The sequence below is a fragment of the Ambystoma mexicanum genome, chromosome 2q (assembly GCF_040938575.1).
Source record: "Ambystoma mexicanum isolate Mex_15411 chromosome 2q, UKY_AmexF1_1, whole genome shotgun sequence".
NCBI lineage: Eukaryota > Metazoa > Chordata > Amphibia > Caudata > Ambystomatidae > Ambystoma > Ambystoma mexicanum.
This window is the reverse complement of record NC_090924.1, coordinates 205,447,907-205,473,289: the sequence shown is the minus strand read 5'-3', so window position 1 is coordinate 205,473,289 and position 25,383 is coordinate 205,447,907. Positions and strand designations below refer to the sequence as shown.

Sequence of the window (25,383 nt, the reverse complement as noted above, 5' to 3'; positions counted from 1 at the left end):
TTTGTTTTTTTAAACTTTCTGACTTGGATTACCATCCCGTAGAAACATTTGCATATGAATACCAATTTAAAATCTTATTGTTTGGTTAAACATATCGGCAAATGGCAATCCGGCAATAGTGCAAATTGCTTTTTGATTAGTGGTCCATTTTGCGCCCCTGTATTGCCTGCTTTAGAAACGGGGATTTGAACAACATTAAGACATTGGGACATAGGGACCACAGATGAGTGGGCAGCATAATTCCTGAAAAACACTAATACACCCCCACAAACTGTGCCGGTCGCAACTTTTTGATTTCTGCGTGGTTTAACTGGTGTAAATGAACTCCATGCCGCTCAACACATTTATAAAATATTACTTGTGATATACGGACTACTAATTGTTAATTTTTGTACTCACAAGGTACTTTACGATTTTAAACTGATATGTATTTTATGGAAATGTGTAGGTCATTTTAAATAAAATGACTGATATTCCCCAATGAGTTGTGCAAATGCTACACATGTTGGGTATATTGAATGCACACACAGTGAACACAGAATGCATTATATGATTAGTTGATCAGATGGGGCTTTAATTTTGCAAAATATATAAAGTACAGCACACCAAATGTTTACTTAAATTGGATGCCAAATTGAGGGACAATGGCTGACTTCGGTCGTTCTTTGTGTGCAGTGACAGTTATTTAGCTTGTCGATGCAATTCTGTTTCAGTACTGTGACTTGTCATTGCCAGGATTTAATTCTCTGAATTAAATATTTTTGTGTATTAGCTTGGCAACCCACTATTTCCTGTTTGCAAAGCTAAGCCCTACTACTACTACTACTACGACTCCTGCTCTTGTGGCACCTGCCCCATTTCTGATCTATTCCCTATACACATTTTCATTGTGAGCCAAGACGGCCAACCTGGTCTGTGCTTCGATCTCATCAATGTTAAAATTAAATCTTTTGGGGTGGTCTTTTAGACCAATGCTGTGGAATACCTCTAGATCCCGTGTGGCAAAATTTGAAAAAGACACTCCAAACCTTTAGTGAATCCCTTTATCACAGAACGTCTTTGCAAGCACCATGAGGCAGAGACGCAAGCTCCAACAATGTCTTCCTTGTGTTCTGTTCTGTTAAGTGGAGGATGTATGCAGGACCTAGTAGGGTATTTTTTCGTCCCGCAGATATTTATTTTCTGTTATGGCACAGAATTGCCATTTACAATTTCATGCACTCCACCATAGATTATTGCTTATTGACTGAAAAATTCAGTAGCGGCTGAGGACCCTTTTGTTCCCCAGCAGCATTGATTTTCTTGGTCAATAATTTGGCACCTATCAAACATTTAATGTTCCATCATAACTTTGGCTATGCTAAATATTGCATTTTATGTCATTACTTTGGCTATGCTTGCATGTCTGTCAGTTACTACCATTTCAACTTGTAACCGTGAGAGTGAAGCTGTTCAATCGATTTTTGTAAAACCATGCTTTTCCATTTCAAAGGAGAAAGTACATTCCGCAACCTGGACAACCAGAGCTTATCATTTTTCTACTGTCCAAATCCTGAAAAAATAGCTACATTTGGTACTAAACCCTGGGCACTTGCAGTGGTCCATCAGCCAACAAAAGCCTTTCGAATGGATTGTCCTGTCACGTATTCCTCATCTTATGATATCTTAATTTTCAGCTTGAGCTGCTTCGGAAAAAACATTCCTTCGGCAGAGGGAGCTGTGCTCCGAGACGGTCGACTCATTGTCCTTCGAAGGCCTCCATCTTGGCGGACGTCACTGTCTAGGACATATACCACACGCAGTGTCCATTGGCTTCAGTTCAGTTTTTCCACAAATGTGATTGCTTTGAGAATTATGGCATGCTTAAGTTTTCTTAGGAAAAAGTATCGAAAATGGCCTCGTCTTCAGCTCCGAACACGGGCTTCAAGAAGTGCCTAAAATGCATCGTCAAAATGTCCATTGCGGCCCCACATGAGATATGTATCTGGTGCCTGGGCGTCTAGCATGTAACAGACTGTCGATCCTGTTGACGGGTAAGGCCTTGAAAGAGCGCAAAGCTAAACTGTCGGTGGGTAGGATTGTCCCCAAATCTGTCCACTCATCTAAATTTTGTTCATCCCATGAGTCGAGATTCCTCTCCTCACAAAAAAATAAGTCCCACTCAAGGAGCAAACTCTTCTCGTCATTGAAAAAATCAAAGTGAAGGCATAGATCACCTTCTTTTTGTCATCTGCCTAAGAAAGGAGCGTAGTCTGCCCAACTAAATGTTCGTCCAAAGAGGAGTGGGAACTCTTAAGGAAGATGTGCCAAATCTTCAAGGATCAGGCCCAGTCCTCCACGAAGCACAAGAAAAGTGGCAATGCTACGGTCGATGACCAGCATGAGGGCAAGGCAAAATGCTGCGCGCCCTCGAGCCTAGGTCATAAGCCTAAGACTACTCGAGTCTTCGACAAATCGTCGAAGAAACAGTCAAGTCGAGGGTCAAGTCCCTCGAAGCACAAGACCAAAGTCAAGCCATTGACGCTGATTGTACATTCTTGGACGCCTTTACCACAAAAAAGCCAGGAAAAGGTTTATAAACCTTTACCTAAAAGATTTCTTTAGATCCCCAACATACATATATGAGGGCTCCAATTGGATACTCCAAAGTATTCAAAACAATACTTACCTACCAGAATGTTTAATTTCAGAAGAGACCAGGGTTAGGGAACTACATGACTCCCTAGAAACAGCTAGTGGGGGTAGACACCTCCCCAGAACTAGATTTTGGGAAACCGGACCTGGCTGATCATGCAGATGCGTCTTACAGAAGCTTGATGTCCAGAGTGGTGGAATTCCTGGGATGGTGTAGACCAGCTCCTGCGTTTGAACAAGACGACCTGACTGACATGTTGGACAGAGGTCCTCAATATGACCCTATATTAACCATTCCATGTGGCATTGCAAAAAATGGTTGCTGCAAACCGGGAGGCTCGAGTTCAGCCTGGCAGACAAAAAACTGAAGGAAAAAAATACAGGCCATCTAATCGCGACCCTGGCTACCTTTTCAATACATCTAACTCTGGAAAGCCTTGTAGTACAAACATCTATCTACATCTGCCTCCAAGAAAGCTGTGTACCTAACCATACACTCTGATAGGGCTGACAAATGCATTGATTCTTGGGTAAAGAAAGTCGTTTCTGCAAGCTGCATGGCTTTAAAGTCTGCTAAATCCACATGTGCCCTTGCAAAGTTTACATTTGCCCTGTGGGACTGCCTCCCCTTTATAAAGACCTCTGGATCATCCCCCAGGAAACCATTAGCTAAATGTTTCAGATCCATTCCTGTTGCAGGAAATGGTGACCATGCTAGAGAAACTTGCTAGAGAACAAGTGCTTGTGATGGAGAGGAACAGAGGATGGTATTCTCCCTATTTCCTAATCCCCCAAGAAGGACATTGTACACTGGCAGAAAACAATCTGTGGGGTGTCGAGTTGTGAAAGTGGCACACTTGTAGGTGCCGTCTTTTATTTTACAGTGTACAGCTTGCAATAATCTGGACCAACCACGCGCTGGAGTCTAATTTGAATAGAAAATAGATAAGTCAAGCAAGATTGGTCATATTTCTCAAGTGCACTAGTAATCGCATGTGTTTAGGTAGGGGAAGACATCGATGGTTTACTCCAGACAAGCATATACATCCTAGTCTGTTCTGAAATGCCTGGGGAACTGAAGAAGTGAATTTGGCAGGGCATGCGTGTAGTGTAGGTTTGCATAGTCTGGTCTTTTGTGCTTTGGATGTGCTATGGACCTGTCCATCCAGCAGAGATGCCCACAGGTCTTGAAGAATGTTGGACTCCAGTTTATGGTGAGTAACCTCTGTGTTCTCTTAAACAAGTGTTTTCTCGTTCTTGGATTTTCATGATTTAATTATTTCAGTTTTTCAATGTAACATATTAGCTTGATTTAATAACCTAGCTAATAAACGCTATCCTTTGCAGGTGCTGGTAAAACAACTGGATAACATCTTGACTGCGATACATGATGTACTCAATGAAAGGTATGTTTGGTCATCTCTGCAAGAAGTTGATGTTTAGCCTTTTAAAGTGCATTTAGCAGAAAATGGTTTGCTCCCATCCAGTACCATAGTAGGTGGTTAAATCATAAAGTGTGCGTTTCTCGATCATTGGCTTATGTACTTCTGCTGCTAATCACAAATGTCAGTTTCAACAGTCCCCTCCCCGCCCCCCCCACCACCAGACCCCTTTTGTGTATTTTGCGCACTACTCTCATGAGTTTATTTCTTCGTTGCTTGCTCCATTCATTCAGCTGTCGTCACCCAGTCCTCATCGTAACTTTTTAAATGCCTACTTCTGTGTGCATTTGTTCTGACTTAAGTGTCACTGTAGTTTGACATGATTTAAAGAACATTCCTATTAAGAATACTACACAGCGGTTATTCTAAAAAAAAGTCCCCCCCCCCCCCGCACTCCACAAGACCGGGTTTAAGAAATGCATTGTGTGTGGGTTAAAGTTGTCTCTCAGACCCTGACTGCATTTGTCTATGGTGTCTTGGCAATAGCCATACAACTTCAGACTGCGGCTGTCAATCTATGACGAAGAAGGCACTTGAGGAAAGAATGTGGATACTTGCTGCGGCCTTCAGAAGTCCCCTTCCACAACGCTCTTGAAAAGATCGTCGGATGAACGAAGTTCAAGAGGTGAGCCGCAGCAAAAAGGTACTAAACGTTCTCGATTAGAGCAGTTCTAGTCACTCGTCAAGGACATTATCGAAAATGAGGCATCGTAGGTCCCCATCTTCCTCCACCGACTCTTCTCCTGAGAGCAGGGTGGCCTGCCCGGCTAGGTCAGTCTCAAAAGCTGAATAGGAGACATTCCAGATGACAAATCTTTCAAAAAAGCGGCCTGGCCCCTTTGAAGCAAATGGTGAAGGGTCATGACGCTGTTGCACCTGCCAAGGCCAATGTGGAGTCCAAGCGGGCTAAAGCTTGCAGGCCCTCGAGCCCGGGCCGAAACCAATCGTCCCCTCAAGGTGTCGCAGAGGCTGTTCCTCAGCCCTCAAACTCCCGAGTCGTGGGTTGAGCCAGTCTTAAGCCATTGCCGTCAAAAGGTGTGGAGAAATGCTTTAAGCCTTTGCCCAAGAACTCTCAGACCAGGACTCTTCACCTTTTTTGCCTTTTAATGTGGGACACCGAATGTTCCAGAAGCTTTAGTGTCAGAGTCCAGGATTAAATATTTTTGAGAGCTTAAAGAGCGAAAGTGGCTTGGACAATTCGTCTGAGATTTGATTTTGCTTCAACTGACCCTATTGAGCACGCTGAAGCATTGTACAATTAATGAATATGGTCATGGAATACCTTGGATGTGGGAGACCTGCTACTGGCTTTGAGCAGGATGACTTATTAGATGGACTTGACAAAGGTCCACAAAAGCACCCTACCATTTCGGTCTGCACTTTAAAAAAGTGTTGGCGAACTAGGAGCCACCCGACACCAACCCAGCTGTAAAAAAAATGCTGGCAAAGAAATAGAAGCCATACAGCATTGACCCCCAACTTCCTCTGAAGGCACCCTACCCCATAGAGCCTGGTTGTGCAAGCTGCCACTTCCACTTCTAGGGCAGCAGCTTACACTGACATCCCTCCCGACAAAGGCGACAAACGCTTTGACACCCTAGCAAAAGGGTTTTTCGGCTTGTAGTATGGCCCTTAAATCTAACACCACTTGCGCTCTGGCCAATTTCATCCACTTTGTGGGATGTGTTTTCGATGGCGGCTGATCATATCCCTGAAGGGGAAGAAATGGAGGGATTCCTTAATATTGTAAAGGATGGAAAGGATGCAATGTGAGAGTACCTCCAATCGGGTTGGACTCTGCTAGTGAAGGCGGGCACAGTAACATGTAGATTTACATGTTTACTGAAGTCTGGGTCGCACCGGATATGCAGCCCAGACCTCTTAACATGCCCTTTTTTGGCAACAAGGCGGATGGAAGTATTGAAAAGTTAAGGCTGCAGCCAAGTTCTAGTGCCGCTATAAGACAACCTCAATCTTCCCATCCGACTGCAGTGATGGAAAGGTATGACTTTTCATTACTACTCATTTGTGAGCAAGACGCCAGGCCAGTCAGAGGCCAAAAACAATTCCCTCGTGGTGGACGAGGAAGAGGTGCAAAGTCTGCCCAGGCAGCAGCTACCTTGCCTTCATCTGCTGTTTCAGCTGGCCCAAAACCACTCTGAGGCCTTAGTCCACAGAAAGTCAGTGGGGGATGTGGGGGGGGGGGGGCAGGCAAGGTCAGCATTTGGAAGAATGGCAGGCAATTATGTTTGGGCCTTAGTGTCCCAGGGTTACTTCCTCTCCTTTTTAAGAAGGCGTCTATCATGCACTGGGGAAACACTCAGACAAAATTCCAGTTTCATACCTCTTGCAGGAGATTTCCAGTCTGCTAGAGAAAGGTGCTATAGAGCCAGTACCTGTGACTGAGAGTAACAGGGAGTGGTACTCTCCTTACTTTTTGACCCCCCAAAACGACGGAGGATTGAGACCCATTTTGGACTTGAGATACTTGAAAAAGTTCCTCAGGAAGAACAAGTTCTAAATGGTTCTCTTTCTCAGATCCTTCAGGCCCTCCAGCTCAAGTATTGGATATCATTGGACCTTGAGGATGCATACTTCCATGTGCCTATTCACCACAAGCAGAGAAAGTACCTGAGGTTCGCAGTTGTCATTTCGCATTATCAGTTTTGACTTCTGCAATTTGGGCTCACCTCTGCCCAGAGGATTTTCATCAAGTTGATGGCAGTGGTGGCGCCAAGTATAAGGAGGGGAGGAATTAAAGTTCTCCAGCATTGAGTCTTTCATGGATTCACATGCTGTGAATATTTCCAGTTGTCAGGCTGGCAAATCTCGGTAACTGTAACGTTGCGTTTTCCTATGGAAAACTTTGACACTTAGTGTGCCATCAATGTTCTTTTTGGGTCCGCCGACCACACCAATAGGACGTCTTGTATAAATAGCCCTGCCTCGCGGCTTCCCTTCAGATTTCAACGTCTCCAAACTGTTGGGATCACCTTGTGTTTCTCTCTGTGGTTGCACATGCTTTACTCTTGCGTCCGTCCCCTTTACTGTTATGTTACTTTGCATTTATATAGCGCCTTATGTATCATTGGTATGAAGGCGCTGGTAGGTTGAACACCCTTGGGAACCGAAGTTCAAGTCCGTAGAAAGTCGAGAGAGTCAAAGGTGCGTGTGAGTACCGGATATGTGTGCAGCTGGTGTGGCATTCGTGAAGTAGCTGCTTCTTAACGGTAGGTGTGGTGGTTGAGAGGTCAATAGTATGTGTTCATTCTGGGATGATTTATCCAGATAGATTGTGGCTGCGTCGGGCCTGAGGAGAACGCCTGGCTGGGGGGTGTGTGTAACCAACAGTGATTATAGTGAGTGCTTGGGAGTTTGAGGCAGATGTTGGTATGAGAACAGCTATACCGAATGGTGTCATAGTATCGCTGTGTTCTATTTGAGTGGTGATGTAAAGAAGAGAGTAAGCGTGGGATGTGAAAATGGAGGTTTACTGTAGGTGCTTGAGATCGTGCTTACTCCATCCGTTCCTTGTACTCGGACTGTGCTGTGCATTACGACCATTTTAAGCACTCAGACCGTTCTTTTCAATGCTCTTCAGATGTTCCGTGCCCTCCAAACCATTCCGTGTATGTCATGCTATTCTGTGCGCCCCCGTCTGTTCCATGCACCACGTCCATTCCATGCGCCCCGATCTGCTCCGTGTAATCTAAGTTTTATGTACTTCATCCACATATTTCATCTGCATCATATTCATACTTCATCTGTATTATCCACATATTTCATACGTTCAGTCCACATGTCACGTGTTTCATCCACATGCGTTGCCCGTTCCGTCCAATTCTGTTTGTCTTTTTAGTTTATATAGGCAGTTATTAGATGTCGATTTCTCGCATCTAATAGTTGGATAGGTGTCATTGAGATGGTGTTACTGTTTGGGTTAGTTTGCGTACGGGTTGGTTTTAGGGGGAAGAGCCAGGTTTTCAGTAGTTTGCAGAAAGACATTAGATCTTCGGTTAGGCGGATGTGGGGTGGGAGTGCGTTCCACAGCGTGGGGGGCCAAGGCTGAGAATGATGATCCGCCTAACCTGACTGAGTTTGTCTTAGGTATGACTAGGAGGCCGGCTGAGCTTTATCTTAGAGTGCGTTGAGGGTGGTAGGGTTTTAGCTTGTCTTGAAGATATTGAGGCCCTGTTTTATGCAGTGCTCGATGGGAGATGTATAAGGTTTTGAAAGTCACCCTTCGGGCCACTGGGAGCCAGTGCAGAGTCTTAAGGGCAGGGGAGATGTGGTCTCTTGGGCCGAGCGCAAGTAGCAGTTTGGCTGTGGCGTTTTGTGCCCTTTGAAGTTTATTCAGTTGGTAAGCGTGGACTCTGAGGGAGAGGGGATTTGCGTAGTCAAGTCTTGATATGACAACTGATTGGACCGCAGAGAGTCTGTTTGGAAAGGAGAGATATGGAAAGATGCGTCTAAGGGTTTTAAGGTGGTAGTAGCAGGACTGAGACGTTGTTGACTTGGCGCGAGAGTGTTAGGTCGGCGTCAAGGGTGCATCCAAAGTTTTTCACTGAGTTAGAGGGGGTTGGTGAGTTGCTCATGGCGGGTGGCCAGGGTAGTGGGTGTGGAAGAAGTTTGGAGTTGCCACATACCATGATTTCAGTTTTGGAGGGGTTTAGCAAGAGGTGGCTTTGGGTTGTCCAGAGCTCTATGTCAAGGAGGCAGGAGGCGAGGTCCGGTTGGCAGTTGGGTTTTGAGTTCAGGAGTTTTAGAATTAGTTGTCGTCAGCGTAGTTGTAACACAGGATGTTGTGTGAAATAATTATTGGTGGGAGGGTGATCAAGTAGAGATTGAACAGGAGAGCAGATGGGCATGCTCCCTGTGGGACTCCCGTGTCGACTGGTCGGGCTTGGGAGGAATAGGTGGAGAGTATCGTTATTTGGTACCGATCTTTGAGGAATTAAGCTATCCATTTAAGAGCAGTTCCACGAATTCCTAGGGAGTGGAGGCGGTCAAGGAGGATTGAGTGATTGATCGTGTCGAAGGCAGCGGATAGGTCAAGAAGGATTAATGCGGGGCATCCCGCGGAGTCTGGCGTTATTGTAAGTTCATCCCAGATTGAGGTAAGGGTGGTTTCAGTTCCATGATGGGCTCTGAAACCTGATTGTGCGGGGTTTAGGAGATTGTTGGCTTCAACAAAGGCATTTAGTTGGGAGTAGGCGGTTCGGTCAATTGAGTTTGGCAAGGAACCTGGTGTTTGAGATGGGGCGGTAGTTCTTGGGCTCGAGAGGGTCGAGGGAAGGTTTTTTTATTAGAGGTTTGACATGAACCGTTTTGAATGCGTCGGGAAAGATACCTGAGGAAAGGGAGTCATTTATGATGGATCTTGCGTGTTCTCCTGCGTAGGTCGAAGCTAAGATTTCTTTGTGGGTTGTGGCCGGGCAAGGGTCTAGGGGAGAGCCGGATGGTTTGCGGGCAGATAGAAGTTTGAGAAATTGGTCTGGTGATATTGGACTAAAGGATTCGAACATTGGTTGCGTAGTGGTCGCGTGCGGTAGGTTGGCCGGTAAGGGGGGAGGGTTGCCTGGTGGATGTAAGACCACCAGTTTGGTGGTTAGAGCATTTGTTCTTTCGAGAGCCGTGGTATGAAAGTGGAGAGAGTGAATCGCACAGTGATTGAGAGGGGGTCTGGACGGTCGTAGTGCATGCCGGTTTGGTGAATTCGGAGATGATTTTGTGAAGTTTTTTGCTGGGGTTTTGGCAGTTTAGGATTCGGGAGTTGTAGTGGGCTTTTTTTGCTTTCCGGATTTCGGCCTTGTACTGGTGAAGGTGTCGGGTCAAGGTAGTTCTACTCTTTCTTTGGTTTTGTCTTTCTGCCATTTGCGTTCTAGGTATTTATATAGTTGTTTAGTGGTCTTCAGTTCAGGTGTGAACCATCTAGGGAACAGGCCACGGCGGGCTGATGGTTTGCAGGAGGATGTGAGCCGCATTAGTGAGGAGTTGAGCCATGTGTCAAAGGCGTCGGGGGGGGGGGGGGGGGGGGTTGTTTATTGGGTCGGCAGATAGGTGGTGAGACTGGAGGAGTGCGTCGGCTAGGTCAGGAACGATTATTAGTTTTTTCCAGCATTTGCGTAGCTTCGGAGGTTCAGCTTCAAGTACGGGAAGGGGGGTCAGGTGAGAGAATGGCGAAAGAAACAATGAAGTGATCAGACCAGATGATAGGGGTGGGGGGGGGGGGGGTTTAGTTGTATTTGGTTGTGGGAGCTAAAGATGGCATCTAGAGTGTGTCCTTTATAGTGAATCGGGCCGTTTATGTGGGATTGGAGGTTAATTGCGTCTAGACCGTCAACCAGAGAGTGAGTCATAGGGTTGGTGGGGATGTCGAGCCATATGTTGAAGTCTCCAAGGAGGGTGAGGTTGGGATGGTTTAGTTGAAAGGTGGCAATAGAGTCGCAGAGGTTGTTTGAGAATTATCTATCGTAACCAAGGGGTCTGTAGATCATTAGGAAGTTGTGTGAGAGCGATGGGGAGAGATAGTTTAACGAGGAGTGATTCACAGGAAGGAATGCTAGGTTGGTTGTCGATGATTGAGGTGCGGAAGTGCGATTTGAAGAATAATGCTATTCCTACACCTTTGGCTGGACGGTTTAGTGTTATGAGGGAGTAGTCGGGGTGGGGGGGTGGGTTTGGGGGGGAGTAAGGCTTCATTGGCGATTGGGGAGGAAGGCTTCAGAGAACCAAGTTTCAGTGATGAAAACCAGGTCTGGTTTGTCAGAGGCGAGGAGGTCAAAGCTGCTGTGTCTGTTTCTTGCTACGGATTGGGCTTTAAATAGGATGCATTTCACTTTGGTAGGTGAGGTTAGTGTCGGAGCTGGAGCGCAAAGGGGGTTGGGGCTACTGGAGACGGAGATGGGTAGGATGGTTGATGATGTGGGGAGGGGGGAAGCGGGCGAGCAGAACGGTTGGCGGGTTTTGGGTGGGAGTGGATGGATGCGTGTTAGGGTGATTGGGTATGGCCCTGGGGATTTGAAGGTTGGGTGTGGGCGGTTAGGAGTTTCAGTTGCAGTTGGTGAGAAATCGAAAGAGGGGTTTCAGGAAGGTTGAGGCAAGGGGTGGAGGTGGTGATTGGGGGAAAGAGGTGGTGGCTTGAGACGGGGGCGAAGAGAGCTGAGAGAATGAGGGGGACAGGGTACGTTTCCTTTTTAGTGTCTTTGTTGTGATTGGTGTGTGAGAAAGGGTAGGGGGGGGTAATAGACGGAGAGGGATGAGGCTTCTGTTCTTGCTAGGGCTAGGCGTGCAGTTTTTAGGGAGGGCAAAGGGTGCGGTCGGTGGGGGAAGGTGGCAGGGGTTTGTGGGCAAGGCGGGGGTGGATGATGGCAGGGCGGGGTGTGGCTGGTGTGATAGTGAGGGGAGCGGGTTTGGTTAACGGGTGGTCAGTGGTGGGGCTTGGGGGAGGAGTGGTCTTAGGGTGGTTGGCTCGCCATCGTGCCCCTCTGGCTTGGTGTTTGGAGAGGGGAATGGTACGGAATGCGAAGGAGGGTGGGATGATTTGGGAAGGGGGATGGTAGGGAAGGCGGATTGGGGAGTGGGGGCGGTCCACGGTGGTAGTTACCGACAAACGCTGCTGGAGTGGGTGTATTCATGTTTGGTACAAGCTTTTTAGGTGGAATTTAGGTGGGCTTTCTAATTGTAGTTCAATTTGCACAGATATTAGACTGTTAGGTGCACTTCTAGGTTCGACTACACACAGAGATGGTATTAGGCTATTAGGTACACTTCTAAATTCAACTGCACACAGAGATAGTATTCTACCTCTAGATTCAAATTTTGTATAGCGAGGATATTAGACTATTAGGCACAGTTCTAAATTTTACATTACACAGATATTAGACTAATAGGTGCACTTCTAGGTTCAACTGTACGCAGAGATATTAGGTCTGCCTCTAGATTCAATTCTGTATAGAGAAGATATTCTGTCTATCACTAGATTCAAATTTTGTATAGAGAGGATATTAGACTATTAGGCACAGTTCTAGATTCTACATTACACGGGTATACTATTAGGTATACTTCTAACTTGGACTTTGCGCAGAAGTGATATTTAGGCACGCTTCTAACCTCTATGCTCTCGTGTACACTTCTAAATTGAACTAAGCGCAGGGAGCCTATTCAGGACACTAGTCGGTTCAATTAGGGCACGCTAATAGGCACGCTTCTCTCAACTCCATACTGTACGGGCGTCCCTTCCAAGGGACTGGAGATGGAACCTTTTTCAACAGAAAAAAACCTTCTTCCCCTTTAAATTTAGAGGCGCGCGGCCCAGGGAGCATGCGCGGCCCTGACTCGGCCCTCCGTTGCCACACCTCAGTCCCCTTTTCCCCATCGACGGGAACAGGCCGAATTCACCAGCGCTCCTGGGTTTGGCTTCGGCCATGTAATTCCATGCGCGGATACTTCTTTGTCTTTTCTGTCTTATCTATCATTCAGGTACTGTGTCTTAAGGCGTCACGCTCCTCCCTGCCGCATGTCGACTTCTACAGGGTTCAGCAGGTGTCCATCCTGCAACAGGCTCTTTCCCAACTTCAGACCCCCATGCCCACGTTGCCTTGGCCCAGACCACGGTTGGTAATTATGTTCGGCGTGTGACTGTCCTCGAAAGGGCTGAAGAACAGACTAGCCAGGTGGAGGGAGCTCTTCCAGAGGTCTCCTCCAGAGGATCTCAAGAACTTCGTGAAGCATCGAACCAGGCCCAAGGTAGGGCCAATAGATTTCAGTGCACCCCGCAAGGGAGACTCCTTCCCAGGGACTCTCCTGCGCGGGAGGGACCGGCCAGGGGCTCCCACCGGTACGTGCACCGAGGCTGCTACAGCTACCGGCCTTTGGGTCTAGGGATCCTCGGATCCTCCTGGGCATTGTTCAGGGACCAGAAGGTTCTTGTACCGGGTCTACACCCGAGGTGCTATGTCCTTTTACCGGCACAATGGGTCGAGGGGCTATGCCCTAATACCGCCAATATTTCCGAGGGGGGGGGGGGCGCAAAAACGCAGCTCTACTGAACCCCGGATCGAGGGTGTCTCACCTACTGGGCCGAGGCCCGAGGAGCAGGGTAGGCCTCGTGATCCAGATGCAAGAGTCTTGGACAAGGCCGGGCCCAGTGGGCTGAGCAACACGTCGCAGGCACCTCGACAAAATGGCTGCCGCGCCAGCAAGGGCACCCGTCCACTATTCCACAAATTTGGCGACGAAAGTGTCAAGGTGAGACTGTCCTCAACCAGATACATGGCTTACAATCTACCCTTAATTTGCGCTGGGCAACTTTCCTTTGCGTCCATATGGACTGGGTACGCAGCGGCTCCAGCAGCCCCCGCTACCCTGTCGGTAACCCCTGCCGACTCTTTGGCCAGTGAGGAGTTGCTCTTCGAGAAATTCCTCGGCCTCATGAGGTCTCCTCAGATGGGTTATCATCAAGGACTCAGTCCCCCACCCCCTAGCCCCGGTGCAGCCGGCTCCAGAGCCATCTTGCTGCCTCCTCAGCCTCCGGCTGTGGTCCCTGTACCCCAGCCTATGGTGCCATCTACTCCTCCTCCACAAGATCCTCAGGATACGGACGAGGAGGAGGATCCGGACACGCCATACTCGGCCAGGGCCTTCCATGAACGTCTTGCTGGCCTGGCGGAGTACCTGGGCCTCCCCCAACCTAAGAATGAACAGCCGGCACAGGGGGTTCTGGCTGAAGTCCTCACAAGACGCCCCTCTGCCAGCATGCGCATTTCACTGCAAACCGATGTAGTCTCCCTGGCCGAGAAGGATTGGCTCAAGCCCCCACTCAGTCCAGCCGGTCAATCGATGCCTGGACACCAATTACAGGCAGATGGAGGAGGATACTCTTGCTCTCGACCCATCGGCAGCCACACTCCTTGGTGATCGCTGCGGCATCACTATATGCCAAGCCTCAGTCGTCCTCAGCCGCCTCCTCTGCGGCGCTGCTAGGCAAGGAGAAGATCTTGGAGGCATACAGCAGGATGATCTACTCCCACGCCTCATTGCCCCTGCGTCAGGCCAATGCAGACGCCATGCTGGCTGCCGCCAACCAACATTCTGGCGGGAAATTGCAGACTTCCTTGTGTAACTCCCCACCCAGTGCCAATCACGCTTTAAGACTGGGCTAGCGGAAGCCAAGCTCGTGGCGATGACCTCATGGAATCCAGTGGCTCATATTGATAACTCGGGCCGTGCCATCTGCATATCCACGGACATGAGAACAGACTGGCTCCGGGCAACGAAATTGAACCCGGATGTCCAGGAGCGCATCTACCGTTCGAGTGGGCTGGGGGGGGGGGGTGGGAGGGAGGGAGGGAGGGAGGGAAACCTCTTCCACTTCTCTACGGACGAAGTGCTGGACAAGAACAGCTCACAAACGTCAATCTCGGCAGCGCTCGGATAAGGGTCTTGCATATGGAGGGTTCTGCGGCTTCGAGGAATGCAGATCCAGGCAGCAGGACTGCTCGCCTCAGAACCGACGCAAACAACAAAGGGGTGCCGGGGGGGTAGGAGGGGTTTGAGAGTAAGATCTTTTTCCAGTCCCCCTCCTCAGCGTCGGCCTTCGAGGGAAAGAAGGCATGACGCGCCCCTCCGGGTCCAAATGTCTCCCGTGGGGGGCAGGCTTGCTCTCCATGCACAATTATGGTGCCAGAATTTTCCGGACCCCTGGATCTTCTCCGTAGTATCCACGGGGTACCGCCTTCCTATCCCAGCCTCTCCTCCCTCCTCCACGCCCACAGGTTGGGACAGCAACTCTTTTGACAGAGATCCGGTCGTTCGTAGAGAGCCAGGCAGTGGAGGAAGTCCCAGCCTCCCAGCGAGGCTTTGGCTTCTACACCAGGAATTTCGCCATTCAGAAGAACCAGGTGGGCCTGAGTTGTGCTGGACCTTTCCACCGTCAACCTCTCTACCCCTGCAAAAATTCAAGATGGTTACACCAGCTTTTATAGCAGAGACATTGGATAAGGGAGACTGGATGTGCTCCCTTGACCTGAATGTCGCGTACCTACACGTCCCGATTTGGTAGCCCCATCTTTCTTTCCTACGATTCAGGATCATGGGGCTACCATTTCCAATACAAAGTCCTTCCATTTGGCCCCAACTCGGCCCCCAGGGTCTTTACGGCGGCCCTCCTCGGAGCGCAGGGCCTCCACATCTACCCATACCTCGACGACTGGCTCGTCGGTGCTACATCTCTGGAAGCGGTTCGCCACTCTTTCCATGCCCTTATAAACACACTGCACGACCTGGGCTTCTCGCGCAACCTCAAGAAGTCACAGCAGCAGCCTACGCAGACTGACATTCCTGGGAGTCATTTGGGCCACATGCTCCGAGAGGGTTTTCCTGTCACAGTTCAAAATCTCAGCCATCAAGAGGGCCACGCCCACTTCCTCAGCAGAGAAGGGACCTCGGCATGATGGTACCAATATCTCCTGGGTCCACTGGCGGCGGTCCTGTTAGCTGTGCCGCACACGAGACTAAGGATGAGAAGGATGCAGCTGCACTTCAGAGCTTCATGGAATCGGGAGCGGGGCTCGCAATCCGAGATCCTCAACATTCCTCCATCTGGATCTAACCTGGTGGTCCATGGACTGCAACCTACGGACGGGCAAGCCCTTTCGGCCGCCCTCTCCGCAGGCCACCATCACCACAGACTCCTCGCTCGAGGGCTGGGGAGCCACTCTGGACGATCCCTCGGTCCACGACACCTGGACTAGACAGGAGTAGGAATACCAAAACAATAGGCTGCAGCTGAATGCCATCTGGCTAGCGCTCAGAGCATTCCTACCACTTCTCAAGAGAAAGGTTGTCCTCATCCAGACGGACAACTCGACCAGCATGTACTATGTCAACAAGCAGGGAGGCACCAGATCCCCCTCCTCTGTGCAGACTGGCGATCAGCATGTGGGAATGGGCCCTGGAAAACATTTACCTCTCGGAAGTCCACCTCCTGGGGGAATCCAACCTGGAGGCGGACCGGCTCAGCAGGCTGGGAGCAGACAATTACGAACGGCAACTAAACAACCTCGTTCTTCAGGAGACCTTTAACAGGTGGGGTCATCACCAAGTGGATCGCTTTGCCACCTGGCACAACAGGAAGTGTCCCCAGTTCGCATCCTGGCAGGGCCCCGGCTCTCTGGGCGCCGCATTTCACCTCCAGTGGACCGGCATTAAGGCCTATGCCTTTCCTCCTCCTCCCCTGATCCACAGGGTAATTTGCAAGATCAAGGAGTCTCACCGACTCCACATCATTGTGATAGCTCCATGGTGGCCCGCCAGGCCATGGTTTATGGAACTACTCATTCTCTGTGGTGCCCCTGATGCACCTTCCGACGGGCCCAGCACATCTTCTGGTGCAGCAGAGAGGCCGAATCATCCACCCGCGCCAGGGAAACTAGCCCTCAAAGCGAGCAGGTAACGCTGCAGCACCTTAGCCTCTCACGGGCCAATCTGGAGATCATACAGGGCGCCAAGAGTAAAACCACCAGGGCCAATGTGCAAAAGCAAATGGACCAGATTCTGCCACTGGGCAGACTTCAGGGAATGGACCCCTTGGCCTGCAATTTGGACGACGTGCTTTCTTTCGGCGCACCTCGCTCATTTAGGCGTACAGGTGGACACTTGCCGGACATACCTTAGTCATTGGGGCTTACAGGAAATCTGAGGAAGGCATTTTTTCCTCCTCCAACCCCATCGTCAAACATCTGACTGGTCTCGCTAGGCTCTACCCGCCTGTCGAGACCACACCCTGTGTGGGACCTTAACATAGTCTTGGGCACCCTGGCGCACAAACCATTAGAGCCAATGGCATCCGTGGACATTAGGCTGGTCACCATCAATAGTCTCTTACCTCGGCTCGCAGAGTCAGCGAGATCAAGGTGCTGGTCGCCTTTGAACTATATACAATATTTCACAAGGACAAAGTAGTCATGTGGACGCATCCGGGATTTGTGCCCAAAGTTCCATCTGCATTTCACTTGAATGAAGAAGTAGTCCTTTCCCGATTCCTAAGGACGAAGCACAGAGTGCTGCACTGCCTGGATTTCAGGCGTGCCCTAAAATTCTACTTGGACAGGACCAAGGGCTTCCACAAGTCGGACACTGTCACTTTCGGAGGCTCAAGGCCAGGCTGTCAGCCCTCTAAATCCCCCATATCCCGCTGGATGGTCTTGGCCATCAAGGAAGCATACGAGGGCCAGCACAAGCCGCTCCCGGCAAACGTACATGCCCAAGCAGTCAGGGCCAAGGCAACAGCTATCGCATTCCAGCGCCATGTCCCTTGGCAAGTCGTAAGTAGGGCGCCACTTGGGCCTCTCCCTCTGCTTTCTGCAAGCATTACTATTTCGATGCCGACTCCAGATCTGATGCGGCTTTTAGACAGGCGGTTCTCAGAAACCTATTTACTTAAGGAGGGTCTCCTTTCCACACTGGGGCTACAATCAGTTGTAATTGCCCATACAGTATGGGGGAAAGGGGACAGGACGTAAGAGTAATTATAAGTTACTCACCGTAGTGACTAATGTACTCTTGGTCCACAGTCCCCTTTCCTCCATACGTCCCACCAACCTCCCCCCTAATAGTACTGGTGTCATTAGGCAATGTTAAAATTTATTGTCGACGTGTCAATGGGGACTGAAGTGTGGCGCTGGAGGGCGGAGTCAGGGCAGTTCATGCTCCCTGGGGCGCGCCCCTGCACGCGCCTCTAAATTTGAAGGGGGGAGAAACATTTTTTTCTGGTGAAAAAGGTTGTGTTTCCCGTCCCTTGGAAGGGACGCCCGTACAGTATGGAGGAAACGGGACTATGGACTAAGAGTACATAAGTCACTACGGTGAGTGAGTAACATATAATTTTCGTATCCAGCCAATATGTCATCTGTGGCCCAGAAGAAAATCTTTTTAGGCCCTGTGGTGCCTGCGGCCTGAAGGTGTTAGAAGGGGATGGTCATATGGATTGTCTGTCTATACGCCATCATTCAGCAGATGCCTGCAAGATATGCCAGGGCTTTTCGCAGAAGTCTTTGAAGGACTGCAACCGCAGGCTCATTTGTTGCCTGAACGAGGGCACTTACCCGGCTTCGGAGGTGGGTTTGGCAGAGGGGAACCAGTCTTCGGTGACGGCAGGGAAGGCCCCTGCGCATCGGTGGTCAGCGTCTGCAGAACCCCCTGCTAAGAAGCAACAGTCAGAGTTGCCTACGTTGGAGGTGGTGAGAGGTAGCAAGTGCTCTACGTCCAGGTCTCGTCACTTGAACGGGGCGAGTGGCTTCTCGCTACACAAGTCGGATCGGCAGGACAAGTCGAAGGTGGCCGGTGGTAGGCCAGAGAAGTTGAAGGCGTCGGACAGAGGACCGTCTAAGCCGAGGGAGTCTTCCTCCTCGAAGCACTCATAGCCTAAAGACAATCGCAGGTCTTCGTCCAGCCGGGACTCGTCAAAGCACAGATCTGGTGGTTCTTCCAAGAAGTATGCTTCACCAGCGAAATCAAAGCCTGTAGAGGCCTCTGTTCCGACGAGTGTGTCGTCGACCGATGTTACCTTGTCGATGGTGGCAGTACAATCTGCTCTTCCGTCATTGACTGTGGTGTCTGTCCCGTCCACGGCTGTTACTGACAGTGGCCCACTGTTGTTGTTGGCGCAGATGGATTCGGAGGGGTTGTTGCCGAAGAGACGACCGTGGCAATCTGCCGGCTTTGGGCCCATGCTTCCAGTGGACATTCTGCAGCAGGAACCGGCTGCCTACTGTTTTCTCAGGAATGGAGGAAGAACAGGAACCGATTTTCTATCAGTCGGCTCTGGGTCTGCAGGGTGCACGCCCGTCTATGTCAAGTGGGGTTGGGGCTGGGTTTGCCAGCATTGGTCCCTGGCTCAGGGATCCATATTGTAGCTTTCCATCTGCAGGGGGTTCACAATGTTCATGCCGACGCGCTCAGCAGAAGCACCAGTCAGCTGCATGAGTGGCGGCTGAAGGAGCAGGTTGCAAAAATCTTCTGAAATTGGGGGGAGGGGGGCAGTCTCCCCCGCTGGACTTGTCCGCCACGCAGTAAAACGAGCAGTGTCTGGGATTTGCCAGCAGAGTGGCTCATCCAGAGTCGATGGGGGGGGACGTGTTCTCGTTTCCGTGGACGGGCCTCTGCGTATGACTTTCCTCCGTTTCCACCCATTCGGAGAATGATGAAACGGGTGCACAAGTACCAGTACAGAGTGATATTGATGGCCCCCTTCTGGCTAAGGCAGATGTGGTTCTCAGATCTTAATCTGGCTGTGGAAGAGCCGTTTCGTCTAGGAGCGGACCGGCATCTCCTGTCGCAGGACGAGGGCAGAGGATGGCATTACAATCCGGCATCTCTCAGCCTGGCTGCGTGGCTCCTGACCACGCAGAGTTCGGGCATCTAGGTATTTCACAGGAGTGTCAGCGAATCCTGGAGGCGGCAAGGGCCCCTTCTACCAATGTATTGTATGGTCTCAAATGGGTAGGGTTCTGTGCCTCGTGTGAGGGGCATCCAGAAGTGCAGCCACTCGACGTCTCACCGGGCCAGATCCTCCCGTACTTTTTACAGCTTGCGCAACAGGGCCTGGCGTGGTCATCGATCAAGGTGCATTTGGCGGCGATTTCTAGATTCACTAGATGGCGACATGCTACTCCCCTCTTTAGTGATAGGTTGGTTAAGCATTTTTTGAAAGGACTGTTTCAGACATTTCCCCCTCGGCAAAGAGGTTTGCACCGGTGTGGAGCCTCAGTGTGGTTCCCTGCTCTGATGAAACCACCATTTGAACCCATGTCGACAGCTTCCTTGAAGTTCCTCTCGTGGAAAGTAGCATTTCTGGTTGCAATCACGTCGGCCATACGGGTGTCAGAATTACAGGCACTGGTTATTGACCCACTGTATCTGAGATTTATGAGGGACATGGTTCTTCTGGCTACTAATCCCTACCCGAAAGTGCCATCAGCGTTTCACAAACTTGCTTCCATTGCCTTACCCTCATTCTTTGCTAATGCGTCCACGCCGGCAGAAAGCCCTGCATTCTCTGAACGTCAAGAGGGCATGGAAGTTTTATCTGACCCGTATGCAAGATGTCCGGAGGTTGAAACAGCGGCTTTTGGTCCCTACAAGGGGCTGTCCACCTCAAAGCAAGGACTTTTCCGTTGGGTCTCCTCTACAATTTAATTTTGTCACGCAAAAGCTGGCAAGCCTTTGAGGTGCACCCCTAAGGCCCATTCTACACGGTCCATGCATCATTAGTGGTGCTATAGTCTGGTATACCGCTCATGGACATTGATCAGGTGGCTTCCTGGGCGGTGCCGTATACCTCCACCAGGCACTGTCTGCGGCAGCCGCATGTGGTAGATGTGTAGGTGGGACAGGCTGTCCTCCAACGCCTGTTCCATTAAGGTAGGCCCTGCAGCTTCAGGCGGTGTTTTTATTAGTTTTCTGCCTTGCTGTTTGTGTATCATGCCTGGGGGTACATGTCATTTGTTGGATTCATTATGTCTTTAGGCATGGGGTGTGGTTTGCCTGTCATGCACCTCCCATGTAGTCATACTGCTATATAATCTATTCACAGCATGTGAATCCATGAAAGATCCAATGCTGGCGAAGGGAGTAGTTTCTTACCTGTAACTCGCTTTCTCCAGCATTTTGTCACTCATGGATTCACATGTGCCCACCGGCAAACCTTGGTTTGGGCTTCCTCTAATTTGGAGGTTAAAATTTGAAGGGAAGCCGTGGGGCAGGGTTATTATATCACACGTCCTATTGGTGTGGCCAGTGGCACCCATTAAGAACATTGATAGGACACTAGTGTTGAATTTTTCCATAGGAATACGCCAAGTTAAAGTTACTGAGGTTTCCCAGCCTGACGACGGTAAATATTCACAGCATGTGAATCCATGAAAGATACCAACGCTGGAGAAATGGAGTTACAGGTAAGAAACTACTCCCTTACTCGAACCTGGATGATTGGCTGATCGGGGCCCGTTATTACCAACGAGCACTGGAACATCTCAGGATCACTTGCCACTCTGTCCATCGACTGGACTTATCCCTCGATTTCAAAAAGTCCCACATGATGCCTTCCCAAAAGCTCCAATTCATCGGAGTGGTTCTGGATGCTTACTCTAGGAAAGGTTTGCCACCCGAGGTGAGGGCTCAACACATTCAGAAGATGGTCATCAAGTTCCAAAATGCCAAACTTCTTCTGGCCTATTTCCTGAGGTTGCCCGGCATCATGCATTCTGCATTTTTCTGGTGCCAGAAACTCGTCTGAAAATGAGATCCCTCCATTAGGTACTCTGGGTCCCAGTGGTCTCTGGTTTCGGGCAAGATGTCAACCCTTCGTTGGGGTGCTGAGTAGGGTAGCACAGGATCTCCTGTGGTGGGCATGTGAGGACAATATTCTGAAAGGTTAACCTTTTTGGAAACCATGACCGGAGAGAACTGTAGTTACAGACTCTTCCCTCACTGTTTGCAGAGCCCATGCCAACCATCTGACAGCGGTCATTGGTCTCCAGAGTCCAAACGACACATCAATGTCCTGATGAGACAACAGTGGCCATGTACTACCTCAACAAGAGAGATGAGGTAGGGTCACTGCCACTGTGCAGTGAGGCAATGCAGCTCTGGTTCTGGGCACTTCAAGAAGGAATCTCCCTGTTGGCGGTTCACCTAGCCAGAGAGGAGAACACAGCGGTGGACTCTCTGAGCAGGCAGAGCAGTCTCCCACCAGTGGGAATTAGCTTGGAAAGTCCTTCAAGAGATCTTCACCCTTTGGGGAAATCCCTCACTTGGATCTGTTCACGCCCAGTGCCAACAGGAAGTGCAAACTATTCTGCTCCAGGGAATTTCCTTATAGGAGCTCTAGGGGACGCGCTTGTAGTCTTCCACTACCCCAGCGTGAATTCCGCGTGAGTAAGCCTTGCAGCGTAATTCTCACTATACATAGCCTCCTTGGAGACCTCGTGACCACCAGCCCCAAATACTGAGTACTCTTCCCCATGCCACTGAAAGGCCCAGCTCTCCCCCCCCCCCCCCCCCCACACCACACCAACCCCGACTTTGCAGGATGAACATTAAGGCCAGAATATTGGCTAAACTCTAGTACGTCCGCCATAACGGATGCCATATTCACATATGGGTTTTTGATAAACCAGCTCATGTTGTTGGTATACAATGAGATTACCACCTGGTGTGTGAACAGGCCGATCCCACTGTGGATATGCCTGGATCCCCACTGTGGATATGCCTGGATCTAACCAACTCTGCAAGTGGCTCTATCGCCAAGGCAAACTGGATAGGGGAGAGGGGACACCCCTGCCTTGTCCCATTTTAATGGTATCAGACAATCTCCCATTAACCCTCAGTCGTGCCATTGGAGCCATGTAAAACAGGGTGGCCAATTACAGAAGAAACTATCAACATTATCAAAGGGTTAAAACCATTCTGATGGAAGGGGGACATTTGCCCTGCCTCATTCATAAAAGAATGTGCAAATGAACTGGCAGCTTTCATCACCATCATCAATAGTTTATTTGCTTCTAGTTCAGTACCCGGTGACTTAAAAGAAGCATGGGTACTACCCTTGCTAAAAAAAACAACCTTGGACCCAAACATCCCCACCAACTTTCGACCTGTCGCCACAGTCCCGTTGTTAAAAAATCTCGGACCGGGTAGCCTATCTGCAGATTCAACAATTCCTTGAAACAAACTCTTGGGTCTAAGACAATCTGGGTTTAGACCTGGTCACAGAACAGAGACGGCGTTATTGATTTTAAAAACTCAAATGGACCAATTCAAGGATGGAGGAGACCTCTGCATCATTCTATTAGACCTTATCTCCAGCTTTTGATTTGGTCAATCATAAAATCCTATGCCATCATCTCAAAGCGGCGGTCCACTTCTCTCCTGAAGCTATCAAATGGATTGAATCCTTTCTGTCCAATCGATCAATGAGGTTTTTCCTACCTCATCAGCTGCCTCCCCAGTCCCAGTAACTTGTGGTGTACCGCAAGGCTCTTGTGTATCACCGACATTGTATAATGCCTTTACAAAGTTACTATTTGACAAACTAGATAAAATGGGCATTACATACACCAATTATGTGGATGGTTTGCTAATACTGATGCCTATCGCAGGTTGTTAGGACACAGACTCCAACAACCTTAACAAAATCTACCTGGCTATCCAGGCTTGGATGGCACAGAATGAAATATCCCTCAATTATAAAACGGAGCAAATTTTAAAAGGTACCATACCTAAGCTCAATAACTTACCAAAACAATACAAATCTTTCAATACTGGTGGCAACTCCATCAGTGTCGCTAATGTAATAAAAACACTAGGTCTACATCGACTCCTCCCTCACTCTAACCAGTCGGGTCAATGCCATTCTCTCATCTGCATCCTACACATCCAAACTTATCAGAGCTATTAGACCTTTCATTTCATCAGATAATAGTATCACACTAGCAAGAGCACTGATCCTGTCAAGAATAGACTACTGTAAATTAGCAGGATCCAGCACTAGAAATATAAAAAAAAACGCAATAGTGCAAAGCAATGCTATTAGAGCGGTCCTGAATATACCCAAGAATTAACACATTTCGGCAACCAGACATATTCACTGGCTTCCGGTCCATGATAGGATCAAATTTAAAATCCTCTCGCTCACCCATAAATGCCTCACCAACAATGCACCAGCTTACCTCTGCAATTAAATCGGCAAATCTCAATCCAATAGACCCACTCGAGCCTAATATGCCAACCTCATTACGGTACCGAGATTCAAGAGACAGAAAGCAGGTGGGTCCAGTTTCCCAGTAGTAGCCAAACTGTGGGGACACACTGCCACCACAATTGAGAAAGGACCCTTCCCTATGGTCATTTCGAAAATGCCTGAAAACAACTCTTAAGCCTAGACCCCAAACTGAGACGCTAGGGCTAGGACAGATACTCCCCCTCTGATTAACCCTGATAAAGGAGATGGGCAGTTATATGTTGAAATGTACCTGTTCGAATAATCTCTTTTCGTACCTTGCAAGTGATAGTGTACTGTATTCAGATTATATCTGCACGTCGTCCCGCTGTACTCGGTCATATGTTGTAATGTACCTGATGAAGCACTCCTTTTTAACCAACTTCTTTAAGCTGTAGCACCTCAATGCCTCTGGGTTATGTGCACTTTAAAAATACAAAAATTAATAACTACAATCCATATACTTGCGCACCATCACGTGCCGGTGTAGAAACTTACTTCCCTCTCGGCTAACAATCTAAACCACCCCAGTTCTGTACGAAACCGCTTCTGTAACTCGGGGGTTTGTAAAGAGTCCATTCGCACTTTTTAAGCCCTGCAATGCGCTCTCACTATAGCCCAGCTCGGGCCATATAGTCTTGAGTATCCCGGTCTCCTTTGCAATAGACTCCCCGGATTATATATTTAAAGGCCTTCCATAACAGAGTAGGAAGTCACTGATCCCTCGTTGTCTGTGGAAAAATGAAGAATGCCCCTCCTTGACTGCTTCACAAAAAAACACCATCACTGACGCTCTCACTGAGCAATATATAACCTGGCGCAAGTTGACCTAGTTTCAAATAGACCTCCAAAAAGGATTGCAGGTTTAGTTGGAATGAATGTACACAGCTTTTCTGATAACCTGTAGAAGGCACAGAGACTGTTCTGGAGAGGCCTGAATTGTGTTCTTTCATACTAGGATGCTATTGAGATAATTGGAAAGTGTGAAAAGTCTCCACAATGAAGGCATACATTATTGTACGGTATTAAAACTCCAGTATGTTTAAATGATTATATACAGCAATGTACACGGTTGTTGGAGATATCGGGAATTTGTCAGAAGAGTCGTGTTGGCGTATGTTCCTATGTCATACTCAGCCTTTGCTGCTGATAAACATTTACTGAGCTAGCCTCACCTTAATTGGCAGTTAGTCCAAGTTTTTGTCAGTGGCCCCAGACGAACATGGCACCTGTTCTTCCCCACCACCCTGAACCACCTCTTACTGAACACCTCACATTACACTGGTGTTCCCTTTAAAATATTCTCTGCCTGCCGTTATAGTTCTGTCAAAAGTCCAGGCTTCCGTTTTATAAATGGTTTTTTGCTGAAACACCACATCCTCCAAGTAATCTTTATTTTGCAATGTTTTGGCTGAAGGTGCAATCTCCCCTGGATTTCTTTTTTCAGCACTTCCCTCTACTCTAAATATAATTTGGCACCCATATTGGATGGTCTGCATAACTCAACTGCTGTAACTTTATCCCTCT

General features: G+C 49.0%; 1 protein-coding gene across 1 annotated transcript in view; it reads left to right on the top strand.

Annotated features, from left to right (window-relative positions):
* Nucleotides 1-25,383, top strand: part of SMG1 (SMG1 nonsense mediated mRNA decay associated PI3K related kinase) — a 2,768,248-nt gene that overhangs the window by 123,234 nt on the left and 2,619,631 nt on the right. Inside the window, exon 5 of the mRNA XM_069647131.1 lies at nucleotides 3,982-4,040. Coding sequence (XP_069503232.1) covers nucleotides 3,982-4,040 — 59 coding nt within the window. The remainder of the gene's footprint in view (nucleotides 1-3,981; nucleotides 4,041-25,383) is intronic.